We start from the raw sequence: 25,284 nt of genomic DNA, 5'->3' as shown, positions 1-25,284 counted from the left end.
GCTTTAGCTCAGGAATCTGCCAGGCTCACTCTCCTTCCCTCATGCTTTCTTCAGAAGAAGAGAAAGGGGCGCCTGGGTGGCTCAGTCAGTTGAGCGTCCGACTGCAGCTCAGGTCACGATCTCGCGGTTTGTGGGTTTGAGCCCCGCGTCGGGCTCTGTGCTGACAGCTCGGAGCCTGGAGCCTGCTTCAGATTCTGTGTCTCCTTCTCTCTCTGCCTCCCCCCAGCCCCCACTCACACTCTGTCTCTCTCTCCTTCAAAAATAAACATTAAAAAAAAGTATTTTTAAAAGAAGAAAAATTCAAACAATAACATATCAGAACATACAACAAAACAGGGGGAATCCATACACAGTAAGCATAACTTATTAAAAACTTTGGTAAAAATATCAGGAAGTTATACCAAATGCAATGTTAACATCCAGACATCACTCCACAAGTAACCACGGGGCACAGAAAGTCACGTTGTACAGAGGAAAAGAAAGAAAACAAATCATGGGAAAATGGAAATTTTTTAAGAAGTAAATTTTAAATTTGAGGTTGTCACAAATCATGTCTGCAAAAAAGAAGAGGCCAGAAAATATAGTACAATATACTTTTAAGAAATTATTATATACTTTGCAAACATGATTAATTCAAACGTTAATATCCACCATTAGCTAGGATATGGGCAATGGACCTGCTGTATACACACTGCTGAACACAGTAATAATGGAAGCTTGCTGGCGATCGGTTTACTTCCAGGTTACAGATAAGGATGGATGGTTTAGTCGAGTCCCCGCTTATCTATGGGGAATTATATACCAAGGTCCCCACAGCAGACAGTATTGAATCCTACATACACTACGTTTTTTCCTATACATACATACCTATTATAAAGTTGAATGTATAAGTTAGGCATAGTTAGAGATTCACAACAATAACTAGTAATAAAATAGAATAATCAGAACAACACACTGTAATCTCTGGCGAAATATCTTTTTTTAAATGTTTATTTGGGAGAAAGAGTGCAGGGGGAGAGAGAGAGAGTAAGGAGGGCAGAGGATCCGAAGTGGGCTCTGAGCCGTCAGCCCAGAGCCCGATGTGGGGCTCGAACTCAAAAACCGTGAGATCATGACTTGAGCTGAAGTCGGACACGTCACCGACTGAGCCCCCCGGATGGCTCTTGCGAAACATCTTATTGTCCTGTACTCACCCTTCTTGTGATAATGTGATTTGGATTTGAAAAACTGCCTACGTGATGAAATGGCACAAGGTGAGTGACCGAGTAGTCACGATTCAGTGTTAGGCTACTTCTGACCTTCTGACAAGGTCAGAAGGAGGATCGTCTGCTTGCAGACCATGGTTATGGCGGGTAACCGAAACTACAGGAAGCAAAACCCCAGACATGGGGGGACCACCGTCACTCTATTCCTTACAAATATACCAAGAGAAAAAATTAACCTTTTATTTTTACTTTTGAGAGAGAATGAGTGTGATCAGGGGAGGAACAAAAAGAGAGGGGGACAGAGGATCCGAAGCAGGCTCTGCGCTGATAACAGAGAGCCCAATGTGGGGCTCGAACTCACAAACCATGAGATTGAGACCTGAGCCGAAGTCAGAGGCTTAACTGACTAAGCCATCCAGGAGCCAGGAGAAAAAAATAATTTTTATAAATATGTGAAAGACAAGGAAAACCTACATGTTCAACAATATCAATTTAAGGATAATTAGAATATTCTGGAAAAACACATAGCTATTGAAAAAAGACAAACTACAGACAACAACGTACAGTCAAAAAAACCCAAATATTATGTCCCTACTGTTTAGAGACTTTTAAGGACACATAAGTAAATTAATGGAATTCTTTATTACAGTTAAAAAGAATGAGGTACCTCTAGGCTTTTAGAAATGACAACACAACAGTGATATTTGACGGGGGGAAGCCAATAAGAGAAGAAAATGTATGTGACACTATTATGTAGAATTTCCATATCTAGGTGTTCTGTCCACAGACAAATATCAAGAAACATGTTCACCAAATTATAAATAGAGGTTTTCTCATCATTTGGGAATGCTTTTTGCAGCAACTAAAAACCATAAAGCTATTTTCATCTTGGGAAGAGAAAAGGCAAAAACCAGTAACAGCAAAAATCAAAAAAGAATTCTAAATGTTTCTGAGTTTTAATGTTTATTTCTTTTTGAGAGAGAGAGAGAGAGAGAGAGAGAGAGAGTGAACAAGGGAAGGAGGGGCAAAGAGAGAGGGAGACACAGAATCCAAAGCAGGCTCCAGGCTCCGAGCTGTCAGCACGGAGCCTGACGCGGGGCTCGAACTCATGAACCGTGAGATCATGACCTGAGCTGTAGTCAGACACTTAACCGACTGAGCCATCCAGGTGCCCCCTGAGTTTTAAATATTATCTCTCTCTCCCTCTCTCTCCCTCCCTCTCTCTCTCTCTCTCTCTCACACACACACACACACACACACACACACACACGACTAAAATCACCAGGTAACCAGCCACACTGAGAAACTACGTAAGAGAACTGATGCCACCATGCAGAAGTTTAGCTCAGGTGCCCTGCCATTCGAGACACACAGGAAGCAGAGGCACCACAGAATGGTTTCCTCCTAAAGTCCCATGATTCTGGCAAGAACTGCTTCCGTAAAAGGGTCAGAGAGTAAATATTTTAGGCTTTGCAAGCCACGCGGTCATAACTACTCAACTCCAGCATAAACAAAGTCAGCCACAGACAATAAATGAAGCATGGCCGTGTTCCAGTAAAACTTTATGGACGATGAAATGTGGATTTTATATAATTTTATATAATTTTCACATCACAAAATACGCATGTTTTAAAATTTTTTTCCAACCCTTCAAAATGGCCAGAATGGAAGACAGTTTGGCAGTTCCTCAAAAAGTTAAACGTGGAGGTACCATAGGATACAGAAACTCTACTCCTAGGTATGAACCCAAGAGAATTGAAAACATGTACTCACACAACAACTTGTACGTGAATGTTGATAGCAGTGTCATTCATGATATGCAAAAAGTGGAAACAACTCAAACGTCCATCCACCAACCAACGAACGGGTAAACAAACTAGGCACATCCATATAAAAGCACATTATGCATCCGGACAAGGAACAAAGTAACGATAACAGGCTACAACCTGGGTGAATCTTGAAAACATGCCACATGGAAGAAGCCAGACACCAAAGGCTACATATTGTCTGGTTCCATTTACACTAAATGTCCAGAAGAGGCACAGCCATAGAGAAAGTAGACTAGTGGTGGCCAGGGCTGTGGGAAGAGGGAATAAAGGGTGACTATTAAGGACTACAGTGGTTTTGGGGGTTTTTTTTCCAGATAATAAAAAGGTTCTGGAATAAGATGGTGGTGATGGTTGCAGAAATTTGTGAAGATGCTTAAGCAACTGAGTTGTACACTTGCAATGGAGAGGTTTATAGTATATGAATTAAATATCCAGTATATGAATCTCAATTAAAAAAAAAATAGAAATTTAGCTCACGAGTCACACAAAACAAACTGCAGGCTGGACTGGCCTACAGTTTACCAAACCCATTCTGGCATCTAACACAGAAGATAGTTTTGGGTTCGCCAACAAAGCCGAAGGCAAAAACTTGAAAAAAACTGAGCCAAGCTTTTCTTATTTGGTGAGAATTAAAGTCATGAAAAAATGGAAAGCCAAAGCGCCTTTAAGTTATGCTTACTGCCACCAGACCCATAAAGTGACTTCTGTGAGAATTGGTAAAATTCAACAGACTGGTCAGGGGGAAAGTGAGTGTTCTAGAAAGCACAACTTGTAAATACCAGTCCCCCTTCTGTCGTGCCAAAATCCCTTCAAAATTAAAATAAACTGATTTAGAAATGCATTTATGGGCACATTACCTGGAGATACTAGCTGTATTAATTCAAACCTGGTTAGGAAGCCTAAAATAGAAAAAATGAGAGAGTTTTTCATAATTGCTAAGTTCAAAACTGCCATAACATTCCATTTACAATAATGATAATAATAATAATAATAATAATAATAATAATAATAATAATGCCATATCAACAAGGATTCAGGTATTTCTGGACCCAGTAATCCAAGGGCATAGAGTGGGAGTAACTAAGTTATAAAAATAACATTTTGTGCCCTAAGAAGTATTGATGACACGGATGTAATATTTTGTCTTAAAAACGTATCCATAAATCACTGACATAAAAATCAGATTCTCATTTTAAAAATTCAAAATCCGGGGCGCCTGGGTGGCGCAGTCGGTTAAGCGTCCGACTTCAGCCAGGTCACGATCTCATGGTCCGTGAGTTCGAGCCCCGCGTCAGGCTCTGGGCTGATGGCTCGGAGCCTGGAGCCTGTTTCCGATTCTGTGTCTTCCTCTCTCTCTGCCCCTCCCCCGTTCATGCTCTGTCTCTCTCTGTCCCCCCAAAAAAAAAAAAAAAAAAAAAAACGTTGAAAAGAAAAAAAAATTTCAAAATCCAAGGGGCGCCTGGGTGGCTTAGTCGGTTAAGCAGCCGACTTCGGCCCAAGTCATGATCTCGCGGTCCATGATTTCGAGCCCCGCGTCAGGCTCTGTGCTGACCGCTCAGAGCCTGGAGCCTGTTTCAGATTCTGTGTCTCCCTCTCTCTGACCCTCCCCCGTTCATGCTTTGTCTCTCTCTGTCTCAAAAATAAATAAACACTAAAAAAATTTAAAAAAAATAAAAAATAAAAATAAATAAATAAAAATTCAAAATCCAACTCTTGCCCATCAACCTATACAAGTTTATCTTGCTTAAAACAGTATGCTCTCTGACAATATAAATGAAACATAAAATATAACATTTTTTATACTTCCTGAGTCCAAAGTATATTTACAGTGAGCCCATGTACAAAATCTATAAGGACAAGAGTAAAATTCAAATCTGAAAGTCACTTAAACATAAATGGTATAACAATAAAAAATCAATAAAGATAATTCCCCCAAATTATAGAAGTGAATACATTTTAAAATAGACGATAATGGTGGCAATCATAGACGATTATAGTTACTAATCCATATTATATATTTGAAAGTTGCTAAGAGGGTAGGTCTTAAATGTTCTCACCGCAAAAAAGAAATGGCAGTCCCATGATGGGATGAGTGTGTTAGCTCATGCTGTGGTAATCATTTTGCAATATCTAAGTGTATCAAATCCTCATGTTGTATACCTTACACTTACATAATGTGATATGTCAATTATGTTTCAAAACAGCTAGAAGTCTGTATACAAGAAAAGTAAAATTCTCCCTCTGCAGACTTATGAAAAGCATGTGGATGTATGAGGACAGAATTTTAAATGCCAAGAAACTGACAGTTAAGACAGTTTGTAATTTTAGGTTTTCCAAGTAGGACAATGGGAATGTTAAGCCCTCCATTTGTCTCAGGCTCTAAATCCCTTACGTTCAGTGAATTCTCACTATATCCCATGTTCATGGACTGGAAGACTTAATATTGTTCAGATGGAAACATTCCTCAAATTGATCTACAGGCTCAAGGCAACCCCTATCAACATCCTAGTTGGCTCCTTTGCAGAAACAGACAAGCTGATCCTAAAATTCATATGGAAATACAAGAGAATCCAAATAGCAAAAACTGCCTTGGAATGAAGAACTAAGGTGGAGGACTCACATTTCCTGATTTCAAACCTTACTCACAAAGTTACAATAATCAAGACTGTGTGTTACAGGCATAATGATAGATATATGGATCCACAGAATACAATTGAGAATCAAAAAAAAACCCTCATATTTACAGTCAATTGATTTTCAACAAATGTATCTGGACTATTCAATGGGGGGGGGGGAGGGGGGAGGGGAATACTCTTATCAACAAATGAGACCAGGACAACTGGATACCCAGATGCAAAAGAATGAAGCTGGACCCCTACCTCATGCTATTTACAAAAATAAACTTAATATGTGTCATAGGCTTAAATGTAAAAGCTAAAACTATAAAACTCTCAGAAGAAAACACGGACATAAATCTTTGTGACTTAAATTAGGTAATGGTTTCTTAGTTATGACATCAAAAGCTCAAGTAAAAAAAGAAAAACGAATAAAACAGAATTCATCAAAATTAAAAATTTTTGTGTTTCAAAGAACACCATCAAGAAAATGAAAAGATAATCCAAAGAATGGAAGAAAGTGTCTATCATACATCTGCTATGGGACTTGCATCTATAATATACAAAGAATTCAATACATTACAAGTTCATAATATATTACAACTCAATAATAAAAAGTCAAATAACCCCATTAAAATATAAGCAAAAGCTCTGAACACACATTTCTCCAAATACCATATACAAACAGCCAGTAAGCACATGAAAAAATGCTCAAAATCATCAAAACCACAATGAGATTTCACTCATACCCACAAGAATGGCCACTGATCAACAGGACAAGTAACAAGTGTTGACCAGGATGTGGAGAAATGGATCCCTCACGCATTGCTGGTGGACTGTAAAATGATACAGTTGCTTTGGTGAAGTTTCTCCAAAAATTAAAAAGAATTACCATACGACCCAACACTTCCACTCTGAGGTATAGACCCAAGACAAATGGAAACACATGCCCACAAAAACACTTGTAGACAAATATTCACAGCAACGTTATTCATGATAGCCCAAACATGAAGAAAACCCAAATGTCCCTAAACCACTAAATGAATAAACAAAATGTGGCACAGCCATACCATGGAACACTACTTCGCCCCAGAAAGAAATGAAATACTGACACATGCTGTAGCAAAGATGAATCTTGAAAACATGCTAAGTGAAAGAAGCCAGTCACAAAGGACCACATATTATATAACTCCATTTATATGAAATATCCAGCATAAGCAAATCTATAGAGACAGAAATATTGGTTAGCAGTGCCCTAGGGCTAGGAGTGATAAGGAAGAATGGGTTTAGGGTTTCTTTCTATGGTGATAAAAATACCCCAAAATTAATTATGGTGATGGTTGCAAACTGGTGCAGCCACTCTGGAAAAGAGTATGGAGTTTACTCAAAAACTTAAAAATAGAACTACCCTACGACCCAGCAATTGCACTACGAGGTATTTATCCAAGGGATACAGGTATGCTGTTTCGAAGGGGCACATGCACCCCCGTGTTTATAGTAGCGCTATCGACAATAGCCAAAGTATGGAAATAGCCCAAATGTCCATTGATGGATGAGTGGATCAAAAAGAATGAAATCTTGCATTTGCAACCACGTGGATGGAACTGGAGGGTATGATGCTAAATGAAATTAGTCAGAGAAAGACAAATATCATATGAGTACTTTAAGATACAAAACAGATGAACATAAGGGAATGGAAGCAAAAATATTATAAAAAACAGGGAGGGGGACAAAACGTTAGAAACTCTTAAATATGGAGAACAAACAGAGGGTTGCTGGAGGGGTTGTGGGAGGGGGGGATGGGCTAAATGGGTTAGGGGCACTAAGGAATCTACTCCTGAAATCATTGTTGCACTATATGCTAACGAACTTAGATGTAAATTTAAATATTAATTAATTAATTAATTTTTAAAAATTATGATGGTCACATAACTGTATGAAGATACAAAAACCATTTAATTATAATATATAAACAAACAGAAGTGGACCATCAAATAAATCCCATCTCTATCTAGAAAAGGGTTTGTAATAGAATCAAAACCATGATTCAAATTTGACACAGACTGTTGAATGTAAGTATGGATCAAAATGGAAATATCACAATACAGAATTAGAATACAGAATTTTGTATCTGCACACACAATTACATACACCCAATAGTTGTTCTGCTTTGTTTTAAGAGCACTTACTTTCTAAAATTTCTGCTACAGCCCCAGGATCTATTGCATTTTCAAATACCTGCAGGAAAAAAAAAAAAGGGTGAAAATAAATTTTCAAAGATTAATATATGCTTATAGAAACTGTAGGTTTTATCTTTCCAAACAATTAACACATGTCAATTCCAGCCATACAGTATTTTAAAATTCAACGGGAGTATCTTTAACGTGTATGCGGCTAAAAGTTCAACAAATGACTATAGAATGAGAATAAACGCAATACCAAGTACAAGGAAAATCTGAGTTAGCTGACTCTACCCCATGCTCAAAACGTCATCAACTTGACCTAGTCTTATAGTTTGTTGCTAAAAGCACATCTGGCATCAACCTCAAAGAGTCTTGCTTGAATACCTAGAAAAACATTCTGCATACCACGGACACTCATTAAGTGATGTTAACTGAATAAACGACTCTAACAATTGGTTGTGCTAAACAGGAACGTCAGTACAAATTCTATGTGCAACACAAAAGAAAACCTACGCGCCCTCCTACAGAACAAAATAACTAGAGAGAGGGAGAGCCTCATAAGTTTAAAGTATATCATAAAGCACAAGACAAACGTTGTGGTATCTGCCTCGCCAACGCCAAATATGCTTATTTTGTCCTCGAGCTAAAAGGGTCTGGGACAGGACTGAAAGTGAAAGCACACCACGCCGGTCTCCCCAAACTCTGGAAGCCTGCATGAAACCAAAGTTTTCACCAGAGGTTGGTTTCGGGCATTAATGTTCTGATTTAAATGGTATTTAAACGTAAGCATGGTTAAAATCTGCTCTTGATCTAAAAGCCAGGTCTGCTTTAACTACAAAAGTGGAGGCTATCCCTGCAATCCGTTTTTGCCTTCCTGACCTAGATGTATCAGGGCAAATGTGGGTAAGGGTTTTTTTTTCCCCCTAAAATATTTCAGTAATGGCATCCCTTCACTTCATCCATGCTTAAGGATTTTCTCAAGTATGACCCTGGGGAGTAAATGATCAACATGAACTGTTCAAACACAATGTCTCATACGTTCGTTATGAACAGTTTATTTATCCAATTGTTTTAGGACGTTCAATTCTGGGTTACACAGAAGGTCCAGAGACGAGAAGATGATTTTGATACTTGCTGCACGTATTTGCAGCTGGAGAATAGAACAAATCCAAGAACACTAGAGCCGAATGGAGAAAGCTGGAATATGAACCCAAACCGCTCACACATGAGGGTAGTATTTCAGATTTTTAAATAACCACATTTTATAAAAAGAAAAATGGCCCATGATACACGTTTGACCAGCAACCTTAAATGCAGTTTTGCAAGAGAGCAGGAGGGGCATCTAGAGTATGTGTGAGTCTCTCCTTCCTTTTCTTCACATCAGGGATGTTGCACTTGATGACCTCCAAGTTCATTTACAGAATTATCATTCTGTGCTTCTTTGCCTTTGTACCCTTGGGTTTCTTATAAAAAGATTTCTAAAGTCTTCCACAGAAGCAAACTTGATAAATTAAAAAGGAAATTCTTAGGCGAAAACATAGACTGGATTTTCACCACTCACTTCCTACCACTACTAATATCTAGTAGAAGTAGGTTGCTTTCGATTCTGACTGTATGTCCCAAGGTAATAGCCATTTATTCTTCTCCTCTCTTATCTAACCAGTTTGGTAGACTCTGTTTAAATAAACAAGCTGTAATGTACAAACATATTATCTACAGCCCTAGCCTGTTGGAAAACCAACCCTCATCTCATCGCCCATTCTCAGTTCAAACATGTCATTTTCTGGGCAGCACCATCCAGCCCTTTAAAAGTGATAGGCTCCATGCTTCCGATTCTGTGTCTCCCTCTCTCTCTGACCCTCCCCCCATTCATGCCCTGTCTCTGTCTCAAAAATAAATAAACGTTAAAACAAAATTGAACGGGGGCGCCTGGGTGGCGCAGTCGGTTAAGCGTCCGACTTCAGCCAGGTCACGATCTCGCGGTCCGTGAGTTCGAGCCCCGCATCGGGCTCTGGGCTGATGGCTCAGAGCCTGGAGCCTGTTTCTGATTCTGTGTCTCCCTCTCTCTCTGCCCCTCCCCCGTTCATGCTCCGTCTCTCTCTGTCCCAAAAATAAATAAACGTTGAAAAAAAAATTTAAAAAACAAAAAAAAACAAAAAAAAACAAAATTGAACATAAAAGTGATAGGCTCCACCCTGGAGCCCTTCCCGGATTTGTCCCCTCTCCCAAAGAAGCAGCTCAGTGATATCATTTTGAAGGGAAATCATTAGACTCATCAAGGCTAAAACTGATTTCACCTCCAAATTCCAAAACAAAAACTTCAAAGGACCGCCAATGAGTCATAGTAATGAACTTGATATTCTAAATTGAAGCGGGAAGCAGGTTGATAAATGTTCTATTAATATCATGTTCCTATTCGTAGGAATGAAACCTAGTCTTTATCGCTGTAGCTAAATAAACCAGGTATGGCCTAAGAATACTCAGTAAATCTGAAGAGCCTTGTTTTGTTACGGGATTTCAGGTACAGGGTTTTACTAATTTGAATCTAGTTTTTTTTTTTTTTTTTTTCATTATTTCTCTGAGTCTACCAGTTTGTTTCTAAGGTCCATAATTTACTGATAATCCCTGTCATGAATGTAACGCAACTGCCTCTAACACCTCCAGGAACTTTGAGAAAATGCTCTCTGTGCTCCAGTTAGAAAAATGCCATGGGAGTTCCAAGAATAGAAAACATCCACCAGCGTATTTAGCACTAGGTTGACAGCACTTGGCTCAGACCTACAATGTAAAAGCTATTCCTCCAACTACGGTGTGCTGAGGCCGCTTCAAGTCATTTTTTAAAGAAAATGTACCAAGTAACTTTTTAAGAACCGCGTTCTTTATAAGAACCATTAGAGGATCTTCAGACAGCAACATCTACATTTCTCCGTTTAGCAATGAGAAAGTCAAGATCACCTTTTCAAACCTCATGCTCTGCTGAATCATAATAGGGAACACAGAGGGAAAGCAGTCTGTCTCCAGGTACTGATTCAGGAGGTACACCCCAAGGTACACATCTTGCTTGTCGGGAAGGAACACTCCTGGACAAGAAATCTTAAAAACAAGAGAGTAGAGAACAGGGCTTGGTTTGTTTCGTGTTTGAAGTGGAGCTGCGTTCCCTAGGCTCGCACGGACGCGGTGGAATTCGCCGCCCCGCCATCTCCCACACCTCCACCTTCCTTGCCCCGTCCCCCCTTCCCCAAGTGGAAACGCCAGTCTCCTCCCACGTCTCCGCCAGGTGTCACAATCGTCCTCTCGCCGGCCCTTCTCCCCGCCCCCGCGGGGATGGCAATGCGGAAGCGGAAGAGGCTGCAGGGCCGGGAGCCGCTCGCTAGGCCGGTCGGGTCCTGGGGTCCGGGCCCCCCGCCGCGATGCCGAGCCCCCGCAGGAACGTGGACGCACGCCCGCTGGCCGCCTCCGCCTCGAGCAGCAGCGGCGGCCCCGGCAGCCCGGCCCACGGCGGCGGCGGCGGCGGCGGCAGGTTCGAGTTCCAGTCCCTGCTCAGCAGCCGCGCGCCGGGCTTGGACCCCACCTGCACCCGGCTCCGCGCGTCCGAGAGCCCGGTGCACCGCCGCGGGTCCTTCCCCCTGGCCGGGGCGGGCCCCTCGCAGGCGCCCCCCGCCCCGCTCCCCGAGGAGGACCGCATGGACCTGAACCCGTCGTTCCTGGGCATCGCCCTGCGCTCCCTGCTGGCCATCGACCTGTGGCTGTCCAAGAAGCTGGGAGTGTGCGCCGGGGAGAGCTCGTCCTGGGGTAGCATGCGGCCCCTTATGAAGCTGCTGGAGATCTCGGGCCACGGCATCCCCTGGCTGCTGGGGACCCTCTACTGCCTATCCAGGAGCGACAGCTGGGCCGGGCGCGAGGTGCTCATGAACCTGCTCTTTGCCCTGTTGTTGGACCTGCTGCTGGTGGCCCTGATCAAGGGGCTGGTCCGCAGGCGCCGCCCGGCCCACAACCAGATGGACATGTTTGTCACCCTCTCGGTAGACAAATACTCCTTCCCCTCGGGCCACGCCACCAGGGCCGCTCTGGTGTCCCGGTTCATCCTGAACCACTTGGTGCTGGCCATTCCGCTGAGGGTGCTCGTGGTACTATGGGCCTTCATCTTGGGCCTCTCCAGGGTCATGCTGGGGCGGCACAACGTCACCGACGTGGCTTTTGGCTTTTTTCTGGGCTACACGCAGTACAGCATCGTGGACTATTGCTGGCTTTCACCGCACAATGCCCCGGTCCTCTTCCTACTGTGGAACCAACAATGACACCATCTCATTCATCATGGCACCAGGAGATCTGAAGGTTTCCACATGCGACCATGCTGACAAAAACCAGCCGCACTCCTGCTCGGCCCTCTAAGGACATTTCAGGCTTCCTTTGAAATTTCAGGTGTCATTCCATCTTGATGGCTTGCTAGGCCGGAGAACGTGCTGGCCATTGGACCACAGCCATATTATGGAAAGCAAAAAAAAAAAAAAAAAAAAAAAATCTCTCTATTACATATTTATTCAACAACTGTTTGTATCTCCAGAACAACTGCAAAGAAAACAAGCTGGGGTGATTATAATACTGCTGTTTTTTAAAAGTTGACATCGGTAAATTTTGTGTTTTGTAGTTATCCCGTAAGTCAACGTATCGCCTGTAAAGTGAACTTGGGGGAAAAAAGCAAAACATGGTCTGCATTCTGTAAATGTACATGCAGATGAACCACCTACTAAGCCTGGTTCTTCTCCTGGGATAGACTGTAGACAGTAGTTTAAAGCATGGGTTTTTCTCGCTGATTCCCTGAAAATCTGTTGCCACAGTGTCTTCTTAATCCCGATTTTCTTGATAAGCTTTTTTTGTTTATTGTCTCTTCCCTCTTTATGGATTGGGTAGCGAGAAGAGAGATTATAGTATATATCTTTCTTTCCTTTCCCTCTACCTTCTCAAAAATTCTTTAAATAGATCTCCCAGTACTCTCTCATGTTATCTTTTTGCATTCAGAGAACAAGCCAAGAACTTCCTTGAAGAAGCAGCACTTAATGTAGATATGGGCATATCTACAGTGCCAGTGGAGAAAGACTGGGACCATGACCAAATGCTTGATTCTATTGACAACAAATAGCATGGCATGACAGAGGGCAGAAACACCCATTGAGGATGTCAGGAACTAAGAGTCTGGGGGTGAGCTTACCACATGTGATGGCAGTGGGCCAGTATGGAAGGAGATGGGACTGTGCTGCCCACTGATGCTTCTCTACGTAGGTAATAAAATAGGAAAATGACTTGATTCTTTGCAGTGCAAGGGCATAAGCTTTCTCATATGTACCACAGGGGTGACCCTGTATACTACGGTTTTTCGTACAGAATCCCATTTCCCTGTGCACAGCACACTTTAGGTAACAGTATTCAACTTGAAACTCATCAGGGGAACCCACTGCTATACCAGGCTCAAGGTATAACTAACTCCTAAATTTCCCTTTATGGTGGTGACCTTTACATTTAAATCGGTTTATCCATGGTGCCTCCCCAAATCACAAGACCAAAGACCACCAAACGCAGGATGGACTCTGCTCATTATTCTTTGACCAGGAAAGACCACAAAACGGGATGTGCTTTAAATGCTGTTCTCCCTGAAAAATGAGAACCTTTAAATTACCCGTGGAACTGGTGTTTTCAGAGAATGAGGAATTATTTTGACATTTATAAAGAGAAAGGATTATGGCCTTTGATCTGCCACATAGAGGTGAACACTAGAATCTGGAGAATAGCGTGACAAGTAGGTTCTGATTGGGTGGAAGTGTGAACTTCCTGAGCGTGAGAGGCACACTGAAAGAGGAACTCCTCAAAGTAAAATAAAGTCATTTGCATCCCCACAACATCTTCAACATGGACTACCTCTTCTCTCGCGGAATCAGCCCAACTGTAAAGCTCTAGTGGTCTGCTTAATTGTTTAACCTTAGAGAGATCTTTGTTTTAATCCAGCAGTATTCGGGCCAGCTATTTTTGGAAGCAATGACATTTATTGCCTTTGCAGTGTTCACAAGTCTGAATATTGGGGGCTCAACACTAGGCTTCTCTTCTGGTCCCTGGAATCCCACATCTTAGTTGTTCAGACCTGACTTTGCAGGCTTTTAAAGCACAGATCAATTCAGCTGATGTTTCTGAAGCACTCTAAGTACTGTAGACTAGAAAACTGATTTTACTGTAATCGTGCACTGAGGAATGCTTTTTAAAACTTAAAATAAAATAAACCAATAATGTCTGAATGGAGCGAGATGCAAACTGGTTTAATCTTGGCCTTGATGAGCAGGAAGACTGATTTATCACTCAGCTCCTCAAGAATTCCTTCCTCTTACTGCAGAATTTTGAGAGTTGGCATTTGATGGAGCACAACTGATAGAGTGTGGTCCTATTTGCTGTTAGTAAAATGGGACAAATCCAGGAAATTTTTATCTTTCAGAACTGCATGTCTGATGAAAGCACAGCACTTGTCACTTGTACGGAGGCTGACAGATCTTCCACGGCCGTAACCCGTCGGCATTTTGCTTGTACTCACGGCCAGTAGAGACGCCCCTACAGCTGACAGGCAAAGCTGTATGACAGTCTGTCACCAACTACAGATGGAAGGATTGGAAAATATAAGCTGAATTAAAAGAAATGCCTGATCCCAAACAGGAACAATGCAGTCACTCTGCCACAAGCACCTCACTTGAGCAGGATTCAGTGGACAATTATAAAACAAGTGTTGGTTGATTGACTTCCCTTTTGGAATTAGCAAGCCAGAGCCATCTCTAGGGGAAATACCTTAGAATATATTCAGTTGGTTCATAGAGGTGGCAAATTATCAGGAAGTCATTGGGCTTTATGGAATTAAACTCTTCCCTTGTTATTTAAAGGAGGGTGTTGTTTTTTTTTTTTTAATTCTTTCACAAATCTTTATCCTGGAAAAAAATAAAATTCTTCTTGGACTTAATGCAAGGCTATAATTAATTTTTTTTTTTTTTAATTTTAGAGAGTGCACTCAAGTAGGGGAGAGGGGTAGAGGGAGAAAGAGAATCTGAAGCAGGCTCCTCGCTGAGCACAGAGCCTATCAGGGACTCCATCCCATGACCCTGGGATCATGACCTCGGTGGAAATCAAAAGTCAGACACAACCAACTGAGCCACCCAGGCGCCCCCATTATTTTAAAGTAACAGAAAAATTTAGGATAAAGCTAACAAGTCGTTGGGGCGGGGGGAGTTGGAAGGGGTTGGGCTGAATTAAGAGTTGAGAAATCAGGAAAGACCAATGTAGAGGATCTTAAGGACTGAGAGGTATGATCTGTCCCCAAAGACAATGATGTGTGTGGTGAGGTGGGTAGGAGGTGGTGAAAATGATCAAGACCATTTAGGAACCCTGGGCAGAGTGTGATTTGGGGCAAGGAGTGGAGGTCGGTCGACTTCTCTTACCGCCCGGATCTGGAGTTCCACCACCACCTCCAGAGGCATGGTCCCCTGTGTGGGCGAAAAGCACTGGAATGAAAAGATCCTTTTGTGCTCAGCCCTGGGCCAATTTTTCTTGGTTTAGCTCAATCCCTAGGGCAAACGTTCCCAGCAGCTTCCCCAGGCCCTTTATCCCCTGGTCTCGCCATCCGTCCCCCCGCCCTCCGCCCCAGCCCAGGTCCCTCCCACCGGGATGGGTCTCACCCTGCGCGAGCTGGAGCCAAGGCTTCCAGAAGCCGGAAGCGTCGCGTTGCCATGAACGCTCAAACTCGCAGCCTTCCACCTGGAACGCGCCAGCTAGGCTCTGCGCAGGCGTGCGCGCCCCCGGCTGCCCCACTGGGAACGCGGCGCGCGCCCGAAGTGGGCTTCCCAGGCTGTGCGCGGGCGGGAGAGCCCCAGCAGGTGCAGGCTTGGCGGCTGGACCCTGAGCTGCTGAAAGAGCTCCCGTTTCCTTTCCCCCAACTCTCTCCATTACCTCTCTTTATGGCCCCCATTGCTATGTTAAAATGTTCACAGAGTCCATTCTGAAAGGAGAATATGATCATGAGCTCCGTTATCATTTAAGTGCTACCCGCTTTTAGTAGCTGTAAAACCGCCAAGCCCCAGAATTTCTTTAACTGTTCAATTAATATAATAGCCTGTCCCTAAAGGTACTCTCTTGCTTACGAAATGTTATGTCCTTATGTTTAGTTTGGAAAACATGGCCCCCTTCAATAACAAGAAATTAACATGTTGCTTATTGGAAATACAAGGATAATTCCGAAAGAGATTTAAACGTTTGGTTTCCACGTTAGCCACAGTGGAAATATTTGTCAGTCTCTCTTTTCTGGCGTTTACTTAACCGGGAGCAAGCAGGGAGTTACATTATCTCCCAGTGGGTAGTTACGGTGGTTGCCAAAGGCAGGGCCACACTGTAAAAACCATCAGAGGGGACAGGCAGAGAAAAAGTTTTTCACCAGTAGGGGAAATTGCTTTTTGTCCATTCACTGTGTTTAACAGACAAAAAGACAGGAAAGGAGGCGGGAGTGACTGCTTCTAGCCAATCTGAAAAATCTGGGAGGGCCAGTGCTGTCTCTGGAAAGAAATCTTAAATTGTGATGAGTCATTTATTACTAAACTTTTGGAGATTTATGCCACTGCAGAAATCCAAGTGTTCTGTGACAAGAATTAGGCATTCTTTGGGAACCGGAGTTCCTTTCCCAGGAACAGAAAGGCTCAGTATGATGAAGGAAGGTATATTATGTCCTTATCCAATCTTTGTTGCTCTGTCTGTCTGCATACCGAGAGAAACACAGGTGCGTGCTTGGCCCCCTGCGACATCCTGAGAACTGATTTGTTGACTCACGACAGCGTGCCGGCACCCAGACAAGAGCAGGGATACACAGGAACATGAACTGTGTCGACCCTCACAGGTAAGTTACCACCACCAATGCTAAGTCATCATGGAGAGTAACAACCAAAACAGATGAATAAACAAGGTGGATAGATGAATAAGTGAGATGAAATAAATAGATGAATAAATGAGTGGACAGGGACACAATGGAAGGGAGGAATCGCTCTTTCTTGAGAACGTGCAAAGTGCTAGGCACATTGCATACGCTAATTCATTTCATCTCCACATTAACTCTTGGAGGAAGAGATTCTCCGTTTGACAGATGCAGGATCTGAGGCCAAACAGCCTTTTCCCCAAGGTCACACGGCTAAAGGGAAGCAGCCACACTTGAATCCAGGTGTGCCCTACCACATCACTGCCCCTGTGGCATAGAAATCCTATTGATTTCTACAAACACACTGCCCCATCCTGTGTTCTTACTAGTCTTAATCGGACTCTCCTTGCTTGGCTCCTAGAATACAGCCCTTTTCTGGTTTCCCTTCAACTCTCTGGCCACTCTTTCTCTCTGTTCATCTTCCTCTACCTGGCTATGCAGTGTTTCCAGGTCCTTTCCTTTACATAATCTATGCCTTTTACCTAGGGTGGCATACAATATAGGTATGGATAAAAACATGTATGCAGATTTACATATCTCACCCAGGCCTCCTGATGAGGAGGAATCTCACTACTTTTATATTTATATTTATATTTATATTTATATTTATATTTATATTTATATCTATATCTATATCTATATTTATATTTATATATCCCCTCTTTGTAGCAGCTGCCACAATAGCAGTTTCACATTTGTTCCTGTGATTGTTATTTTTCTCTATAAACTACACGCTTTGCCTGGCTAAGAGTTTGTATTCGAAATACCTAGCTTCGCAGATGCTCAATAAATAGCTTTGAAGCGATGTTAAATGCAGAGCTGATCAAGGCAGTCTGTAGGGTTCAACGTACGTGGGGAAGGGGGTTCCCACTTGTTGGAGGCGGTCATCAAGAGGACGTGACCACTGGTTGACCCACAGGCGGGACCAAGGCAACTGGAAGTTCTGCACCCCCCCCCCCCCACTGTGCTTGGAATGTACATTCTACCCACCATTCCCTCAGTGGGAGTTACTTCAAGAACACAGGCCTTGAGAGAGCAAAATGCTGTTGAGACCATCTGGATCGTAAATGTGTCTGAATCCAGTTCCAGCTTCTAAATAAACTTCTAGTTTCTGGTGGGTGGGTGCAGATATCTACTCATCTGGTGGCCGCCTAAGACAAGCCTCCTGTGTAAGTTCCCTTGCTTATTAAAACTGCCACCTACTCATCTTGAGTGGCCTGCCTCTTCCTTCAGTCTCTCACTGTCCTCCACAACTAGGAGCCAATTTCAGATATCACCCAGGGAAGCTCTGAGTTTGGGAACCAACACCACATCAGGGCAGACTAAATGGCACTTTGTAGCTAGCACTTTTTTTTTTTTAATTTTTCTTTATTTTTGAAAGTGGGATGAGTGGGGAGGTACAGTGAGAGCAAGGGAGGGGCAGAAAGAGAGGGAGATACAGAATCTGAAGCAGGCTCCCGGCTCTGAGCTGCCAGTACAGAACCCGACCTGGGGCTCGAACTCATGAACTGCGAGATCATGTCCTGAACCAAAGTTGAACTGTGAGATCATAACCGATTGAGTCACCCAAGTGCCTCCTTTGTAAGCTAGCACTTTGCAGGTTCTCAATAAAGATTGATTCCTCCCTTCTATTATGCTAGCTACTTCTGCTACTCTGCCGTGGAGGCTTACCAACTGAGTTGATAAGGAATATTTATACTCTGTTAATTTTCCCCACCGTGGTCACCTGAGCTACCATGGAGATGTAGAACTTTCTATCATACATAGTGCCTTTGGCCCGTCTTGCAGAGTAGTTCATCATCGAGACTGCCACCTTGGTGGCAGAAAACAAATCCCACTGAACAACTTCTATTCCCACAGTGTTTCTGCACTGCAGGCTGGTCAACAGTGATATCACCACTGCAGAAATAACACATCAGCACATCCTGCTCACATCCTGGCTACTGCAAAAAAAAAAAAAAAAAAAACCAGGCACATGTCCCAAATGGGAAATTTCCGAAGAGTTAATTAGCAAAGAACAAAGGTGTAACAGTCAGACAATTATGGTTGCGAATTTTCCATTTAACTAAACACATGAATCTAAATCGTTTACACCAAATCGTAAGCATTCCTCAAATAATGTAGAAAGGAATATTCATATGGAGAAGGGAACTATGTATTAAAAAAGAAGGCTCTAATCTTATGGATGTTGGTAGGAGTGTAAATATATATTATGCATTACTTTTCTATAGCTATTGTAACAAATAACCACAAACTTAATGACTTAAAACGAGACAAATTTATTATTTGTTATTATTAGTTTTGTGGGTCAGAAATCCAACACAGATCTCACAGGGCTAAAAGCAAAGCTAAAAAAGCAGGGCTGCGTTCCTTGCCTTTTTCGTTTCCTTGTTTTTCCAGCTTCTGGGGTCACCTGCATTCGTTGTCTCCTAGCTCCCATCCTCCATCTTCAAAGCCAGCAAATTGGAGCTAATCCTTCTCACACTGCCATCTCTCTGGTTCTCTCCTCCACTTTTAGGGATCTTTGTGATTACTCTCGGCCCATCCAGATAACCCAGAATAATTTTCCTATCTTTTTTTTATGTTTATTTATTTATTTTGAGAGAGAGACAGACAGAGCATGAGCAGGGGAGGGACAGAGGGAGAGAGAGAGAGAGAGAGAGAGAGCGAGAGAGAGAGAGAGAGAGAGAGAGAGAATCCCAAGTAGGCTCCATGCTGTTAGCACAGAGCCTGATGAACAGCTCAATCCCACAAACCATGAGATCATGACCTGAGCCAAAATCAAGGGCCAGATGCTCAACCAACTGAGCCACTCAGAGGCCCCGATAATTTCCCTATTTTAAGATCTTGATTAGCAACCTTAATTCCATCTGTAATGTTAATTCCCGTTTGCCATGGAAAGTAACATATTCATAGGTTCCAGGAAATAAGATGTGGATATCTTTGGGGACTATTATTCTGCCTACCATGTATAACCTCTCTGGAGAGCAGTTTGTTAATGTCTATCAAAATTTTTCATTCAACTCAGCAATTCTACTGCTAGGAATGGGTGTGTATGGATATACTTCCACACATACACAAAAATACATGCTGCAGCATTATTTACAGTTTTAAAAAAAAGATACTGGGAGCGCCTGGGTGGCTCAATTGGTTGAGCATCCAACTCTTGATTTCAGCTCAGGGCATGATCCCAGGGTCGTGAGATCAAGCCCTGAATGGGGCTCCATGCTGAGCATGAAGCCTGCTTAAGATTCTCTCTGTCTCTGTCTCTGCCTCTCTCTGTCTCTCTCGATCCCTGTACCCCTTTCCCCCACTCATACTCTCTCTAAAATAAAAAATAGTAATAAAAAAAGATACTGGAAACCACTTAGATGTTCATTAAGTAGGGTCAGGTTCAATCAATTATGCTTAAGCCTCAAGTTGGAATATTCTGCAGCATGGAAAAAGTATGAATCTGAGATGCACATCTCAGCAATAAATCCTCCCGAAAATATAGGACTAAGGGGGCAAAAAGCATTGAACAAAAAATGTGTGGAGTATGCTGCCTTTTGGAAGAGACAGGGCATATGATATGTACATACAGGCTTAGAACATTCCTAAAAGGATATGCTAGAAACACCTAATAGTGGATGTCTCTAGGGAGGGGACCTAGAGGAGCGAGAGAGAGAGAAAAGGAACTTCCTTTTCATTGAATATCCTTAGGTATTTTTTGAACATTTTTGCCAAGTATTTGCAGTATCTAATCCAAAAAGAAAACAAATTAAAACAGGTAGAAAACATAAAATAATAAAAAGGCTAAATGTGGCTAAATTAGGAGGACCAGGAACTGGATTCTTCAGCTCTTTGGGCTGTATCATATATACTGCATGCCATGAAAACATCCACGCAAGCGTGGTTGCTCTTCAGCTTCCAGTGCAGGATGTCTTATCTGGCGATCCCTGGCTGTCTCAGGGGTCCTACAACTCCTGGAATAATAGGCAACTTTTCCTTCATGTGCATATGTGCATTTTTCTGGGAAGACAGGCTGTAGTTTTTCTGAGTCAATCTGGAAAGGATAGAGTTAGTCAAACCAGGTTTTAGAATTACTATCCCGCCCTCCAACCTGCCGTAAGTTCCTAGCACAGCAAAAAGAAGGGCCACCCGGCTTATCTGACAAAAGCAGCAAGTAAGGAAAAGGGGGCTCTTCTCTCCAGAACATTCATGCCCACTTATTAGAGCAAAGTGTCTCTCCAAGGGCAGCTGTATTCAATAACAAGTGAAAAAGACTTCCAAAGTCCTGTTCTGGGCCATTAGTTTATGTGGACTCAGATCCATTTGTTAGGCCTACATTCTTTTGATACAGTGAGTTATTCATTAGCAAATGTGAATAACACTAGCAGATTGAGTTTCCAAAGTGAGTTGCTCATTAGCATTTGTGAGAAATGCCTGAAAAGCAGAAGAAAAAAAAAACATCCAAGTATATGAAACAATCTGGATTATTTCAGCAAAGGTGCATTTTCAAATCACCGATTTTTTTTTTTAAAGCACAGACCCAATCTCGAGACCCAAGAAATAATTGCTTTATATCTGCCTTCTCTAAAATCTTTCTCTGAAATGTCAACAATTTAGTTTTCTTACAGTTTGACATACAGACGAGAAAAGTTTATCTTTCTAACTTTTACTATGAATGTGTAACAGAGCTCAATGAACTGTGCTGGGCCCTTTCCTCGTTTCTCATCAACTGCACAAAGATGAAGTTTATATTTTTTAAAAAGTTAATGAATGCACTAATTAATCTTAACATCACTGAAAGTGACATCATGTCTCCCTATGTGATTGTAGAAACCACCCTATGCCAAGAAAGTTGATGTTGAATCTCATCAAGCCACTAGAGCTGCACTAATAAGATAGCCATATATAGCTATTTGTGTTTAAATTAACTAAAACTAAATAAAACTTAAAATTCAGTTCCTCACTCACACTAGTCACATGTAAAGTGCCCACTAGCCACATGTGGCGAGTGGCTACTGTATTGGACAAGGCAGGTAGGATACTTCCATCATCACAGAAACTTCTATTGAACAGTGTTGCTCTAGAGCTAACTTGACTTATTAAAGGAAATATGGTGGATATATCTGGAACGTAGGACATTCTATAGGACAACTGATCCAATTAGTCTACAACAAGTCAATGACATTGAAGAAGAAAAAAAGGAAAGAGTCAGGGGAAATGCTCTAGATTAAAAAATACTCCAGAAATCTGACAATCAAATGTAATACGTGGCCTTCATTGGGGCCTTGATTCAAACAAACCAACTTAAAGAGAATATTTGAGACTATTAGGAAAATTTGATTATGGTGTGGGCATTGGATGATGCTAAGCAATTAATTTTGACAGGTATGGTAACATCCTTGTGTTTATGTAAGGCAAATATCAACATTGTTTAGAGATGCATATTAAAGTATGTCGTAGCAGGGGTGCCTGGTTGGCTCAGTCAGTTAAGGGTTGGACTTCAGCTGAGGTCATGATCTCGTGGTTCATGAGTTCAAGCCCTGCATCAGGCTCTGTGCTGACACAGCTCAGAGCCTGGAGCCTGTTTCAGATTCTGTGCCTCCCTCTCTCTGCCCCTCCCCCCACTCGTGCTCTGTCTCTCTCTCTCTCTCAAAAATAAATATTAAAAAAATTAATAAAGTATGTACTAGTAAAATGATCTGATGTCTAAGATTTTATTTTCAAATACTCCAGCAAATGAAAAAAAGGAATAGATACAGCAAATGTAGCAAAATCTTCACAATTGTTAATCTGGGTGATGGATATATAGTGGTTATCATAATTCTATATTTTTGTGTATAAAATATTCATAATAACAATGTAAAAATATTTAATATACACTTAAATAAGAAAAGCAATCACATCCTTATGTGAGCTTCCTTCTGTCCTAAAATAACCCGTCAAGAGGATTCTTAGTGGCATCACAGTGAAATGCCCTACAGTAGAACTCTTACATACACTTAAAGAGATAACAGGGTGGATCCATTTCCCTCAAATGCAGATAAGAAAATCATCGAGGTGTATAATACTTTCCAAATGATTCAGAGAGAAATCCACTTAAAGAAAAAAGCAGCACTGTATTACCAGAATAGCGGCCTTTGCGTAAATATACAAAACGGGAGCTGGCAATTTGAGTATTTCTTTAAGTGCCCATACTTCTCCAGAATTTCCCCAAGTATCAGGAAAGCTTTCAAGGAAGGAATTAAATTGCAACTGCACAGCGTTTAACAACCTTGAAGTCATTTGGGATCTGGACTCACACATGGGATCTATTTCACAAACTTTATTAGAGTTTATGAGTCAGACTCATATGTTACTCTTTGGCTTCTACTTTGATTCACTGGCTTTTGTAGGCTCAGTACTTATTTAAAACCACACAAACTCTTCCACAAGGACTGCCGTTGGGCATTCTGGACTACACAGTCCATATCCTTCCATTTTAAAGTAATTTCTTTTCAAGAAAAAGTAATTTGCTCCTCTGAGTTTCAGCTGACTAGTTCTATGTCCATGGGGGCAGTAGGCTAATTATGACCCAAAGCAGTTTCCAAGGAATTATATTTATTATCCAATATAAGAAAGTAGAAAAGAGTTTGATTTAGTTCCAAGACTTGTAAAATGTATCCACTGAACCTGGGCACGGGATTTAGGCCCCAAAGTCAGCAATGGCTAAGATGATGTCATTACATCTACCCCTTCTTCTCCTACCAAAATATACCTCTTTTCATTCCTTTTCACCCTCTTCTGTCTTTATCTAGTCCTACACCTTTCCTCTTATCCTTGTTTCCATTCATTCATTCCTCATGCATCTATCAACACATATGTATTGAATACCTACTGTATGCTAGGGTACTCTTCTGGACAATGGAGGTACGAGGGTGAACAAGAAACAATCTATGCCTTTGTGGGCTTTATATTCTGGTGGGAGAAGAAATATAATAAATAAGTGAACCTAAGATAATAACAGGGTGATAGATACTAGGAAGGAATTTGGGAGTTGGGGGTGAAAGAGAAGGTCATAGGTTAGAGAGGGAATAAGAACCTAATTTAGACCCAGTGGACAGATCGGCATCTCTAAGGGCATGACATTTGATCTACGATCTAAAAAAATAAGCATGACCACTAGCCGGACTTTTAAGTACCAGAGAAAAAATATCCCAGTGCTGGGAGCAACAAATGTAAAGGGCCATGAGTCAGGGAGGGGATGGATATGTTTGAGAAACTGAAAGGAGGCCAATGAACATACTAAGAGAGATCTGGGCGGGGGGCAGAGGGGGTTAAGAAGTGACACTGAAGAGGTAGCCGGCATTAGATTACATGGGAACTCAAAGTTATAGCAGACAATGTGGCTACCTAATAGTCATAAGCCCTCTTCCTTGCTACTGGAGCACCAGTTTTGCTTGGGTGGCAATGCATCTAGCCCTGGGGAATGAATCATCATTTATTTAACCAGTTCTGGACAATGAGCTATAAGGGGAAGTCACTGGAAGCTTCTGAGAAATATATTTTTTTAATTTTAATGTTTGTATTTATTTTTGAGACACAGAGAGACAGAGCACGAGCAGGGGAAGGGCAGAGAGAGAGGGAGACACAGAATCTGAAGCCGGCTCCAGGCTCTGAGCTGTCAGCACAGAGCCCGACGCGGGGCTCGAACTCACAGACTGTGAGATCGTGACCTGAGCCGAAGTCGGACACTTAACCGACTGAGCCACCCAGGCACTCCTGAGAAACATTTTTATGTCTCATAGTAGAGCCACAAGTAAGTAAAGCTGTTTGCCTCCTCCCTCTTCCTGCTTTGGCTGTTGTCGTGTTTCGATGTGACATACAGAGCTGTGGCAGCCATCCTGCCACCATGACAGGCCTGGGGATGAGGGTCAACAGACTTAGGATGGTGGAAAGAATAGAAAGAACTGGAGTCCTTGATGACATCGCCAAACTGCTAAACCAATCCTGAGAACACCCATCTTCATCCTTTTTCATTAAAGAGAAAATAACTTTCCTTACGGTTTAAGTTTCCATTAGCTGGGGTTTCTGTTTCTGGGGTTGAAAGCATTTAAATGATAGAGCGGGGGTGTGACACGATCTGATTTATATACACGTATTTTTAAATCTCTTCGGCAACCGTGTGAAGACATTTGTAAGGAGCAAAAATGGAACAGAGGCATGAAAGACTAGAGTACTAGTAGCGTGTAGTAATTCTGAGGAAGGATCCTGGTGTCCTGAGCTAGGGAGGAAGCATTACAGCCGGAGAGTAGACAGATTCCAGATGTGTTTGAGGGTAAAAATAACAAGATTTGCTGTTGGTTCAGATATGGGAGGTGAAAGAGAGGGGATGAATGAAAGCCACCCTCTTTTGAAGTTGGTGGTGGTGCTGCTTATTGATATGGAGAAGATAGGAAGAAGTTTGGGGAAGGAATGGAATCAAGAGAGGTTTTTTGG

At 42.1% G+C, this 25,284-nt stretch overlaps 2 protein-coding genes across 9 annotated transcripts in view; one reads left to right on the top strand and one right to left on the bottom strand.

The window, feature by feature from the left end:
* The window catches only part of SPATA6L (spermatogenesis associated 6 like), a 46,648-nt gene extending 31,159 nt beyond the window's left edge, over positions 1 to 15,489 (bottom strand). For 3 of the 6 annotated variants that reach the window (XM_043565084.1, XM_043565086.1, XM_043565089.1), the window contains exons 1-4: positions 15,299 to 15,488; positions 10,788 to 10,925; positions 7,839 to 7,887; positions 3,892 to 3,933 (exon numbers count right to left, since the gene is read on the bottom strand). In XM_043565084.1, coding sequence (XP_043421019.1) covers positions 3,892 to 3,933; positions 7,839 to 7,887; positions 10,788 to 10,925; positions 15,299 to 15,337 — 268 coding nt within the window. In that variant the 5' untranslated portion in view covers positions 15,338 to 15,488. Of the gene's footprint in view, positions 1 to 3,891; positions 3,934 to 7,838; positions 7,888 to 10,787; positions 10,926 to 15,298 lie in introns of all 6 variants that reach the window. The other 3 variants (XM_043565085.1, XM_043565088.1, XM_043565087.1) reach the window with 2 other exon arrangements.
* Positions 11,019 to 14,823, top strand: PLPP6 (phospholipid phosphatase 6). Of its 3 annotated transcripts, none has more exons than XM_043565092.1 (2): positions 11,019 to 12,422; positions 12,852 to 14,823. In XM_043565092.1, exon 1 carries the CDS (start codon positions 11,243 to 11,245, stop codon positions 12,128 to 12,130), a length of 888 nt encoding a protein of 295 aa, XP_043421027.1. In that variant the 5' UTR covers positions 11,019 to 11,242; the 3' UTR covers positions 12,131 to 12,422; positions 12,852 to 14,823. The 3 variants fall into 3 exon arrangements, with proteins under 3 accessions (XP_043421027.1, XP_043421026.1, XP_043421025.1); XM_043565091.1 differs by having other exon boundaries at positions 11,019 to 12,460; XM_043565090.1 differs by having other exon boundaries at positions 11,019 to 13,031; positions 14,311 to 14,823.
* Positions 15,490 to 25,284: the final 9,795 nt, after the last annotated feature.

The sequence above is a fragment of the Prionailurus bengalensis genome, chromosome D4 (genome assembly GCF_016509475.1).
Source record: "Prionailurus bengalensis isolate Pbe53 chromosome D4, Fcat_Pben_1.1_paternal_pri, whole genome shotgun sequence".
Classification (NCBI taxonomy): domain Eukaryota; kingdom Metazoa; phylum Chordata; class Mammalia; order Carnivora; family Felidae; genus Prionailurus; species Prionailurus bengalensis.
The sequence above is the reverse complement of the archived record's forward strand: the minus strand, read 5'-3'. Positions and strand labels throughout refer to the sequence as shown.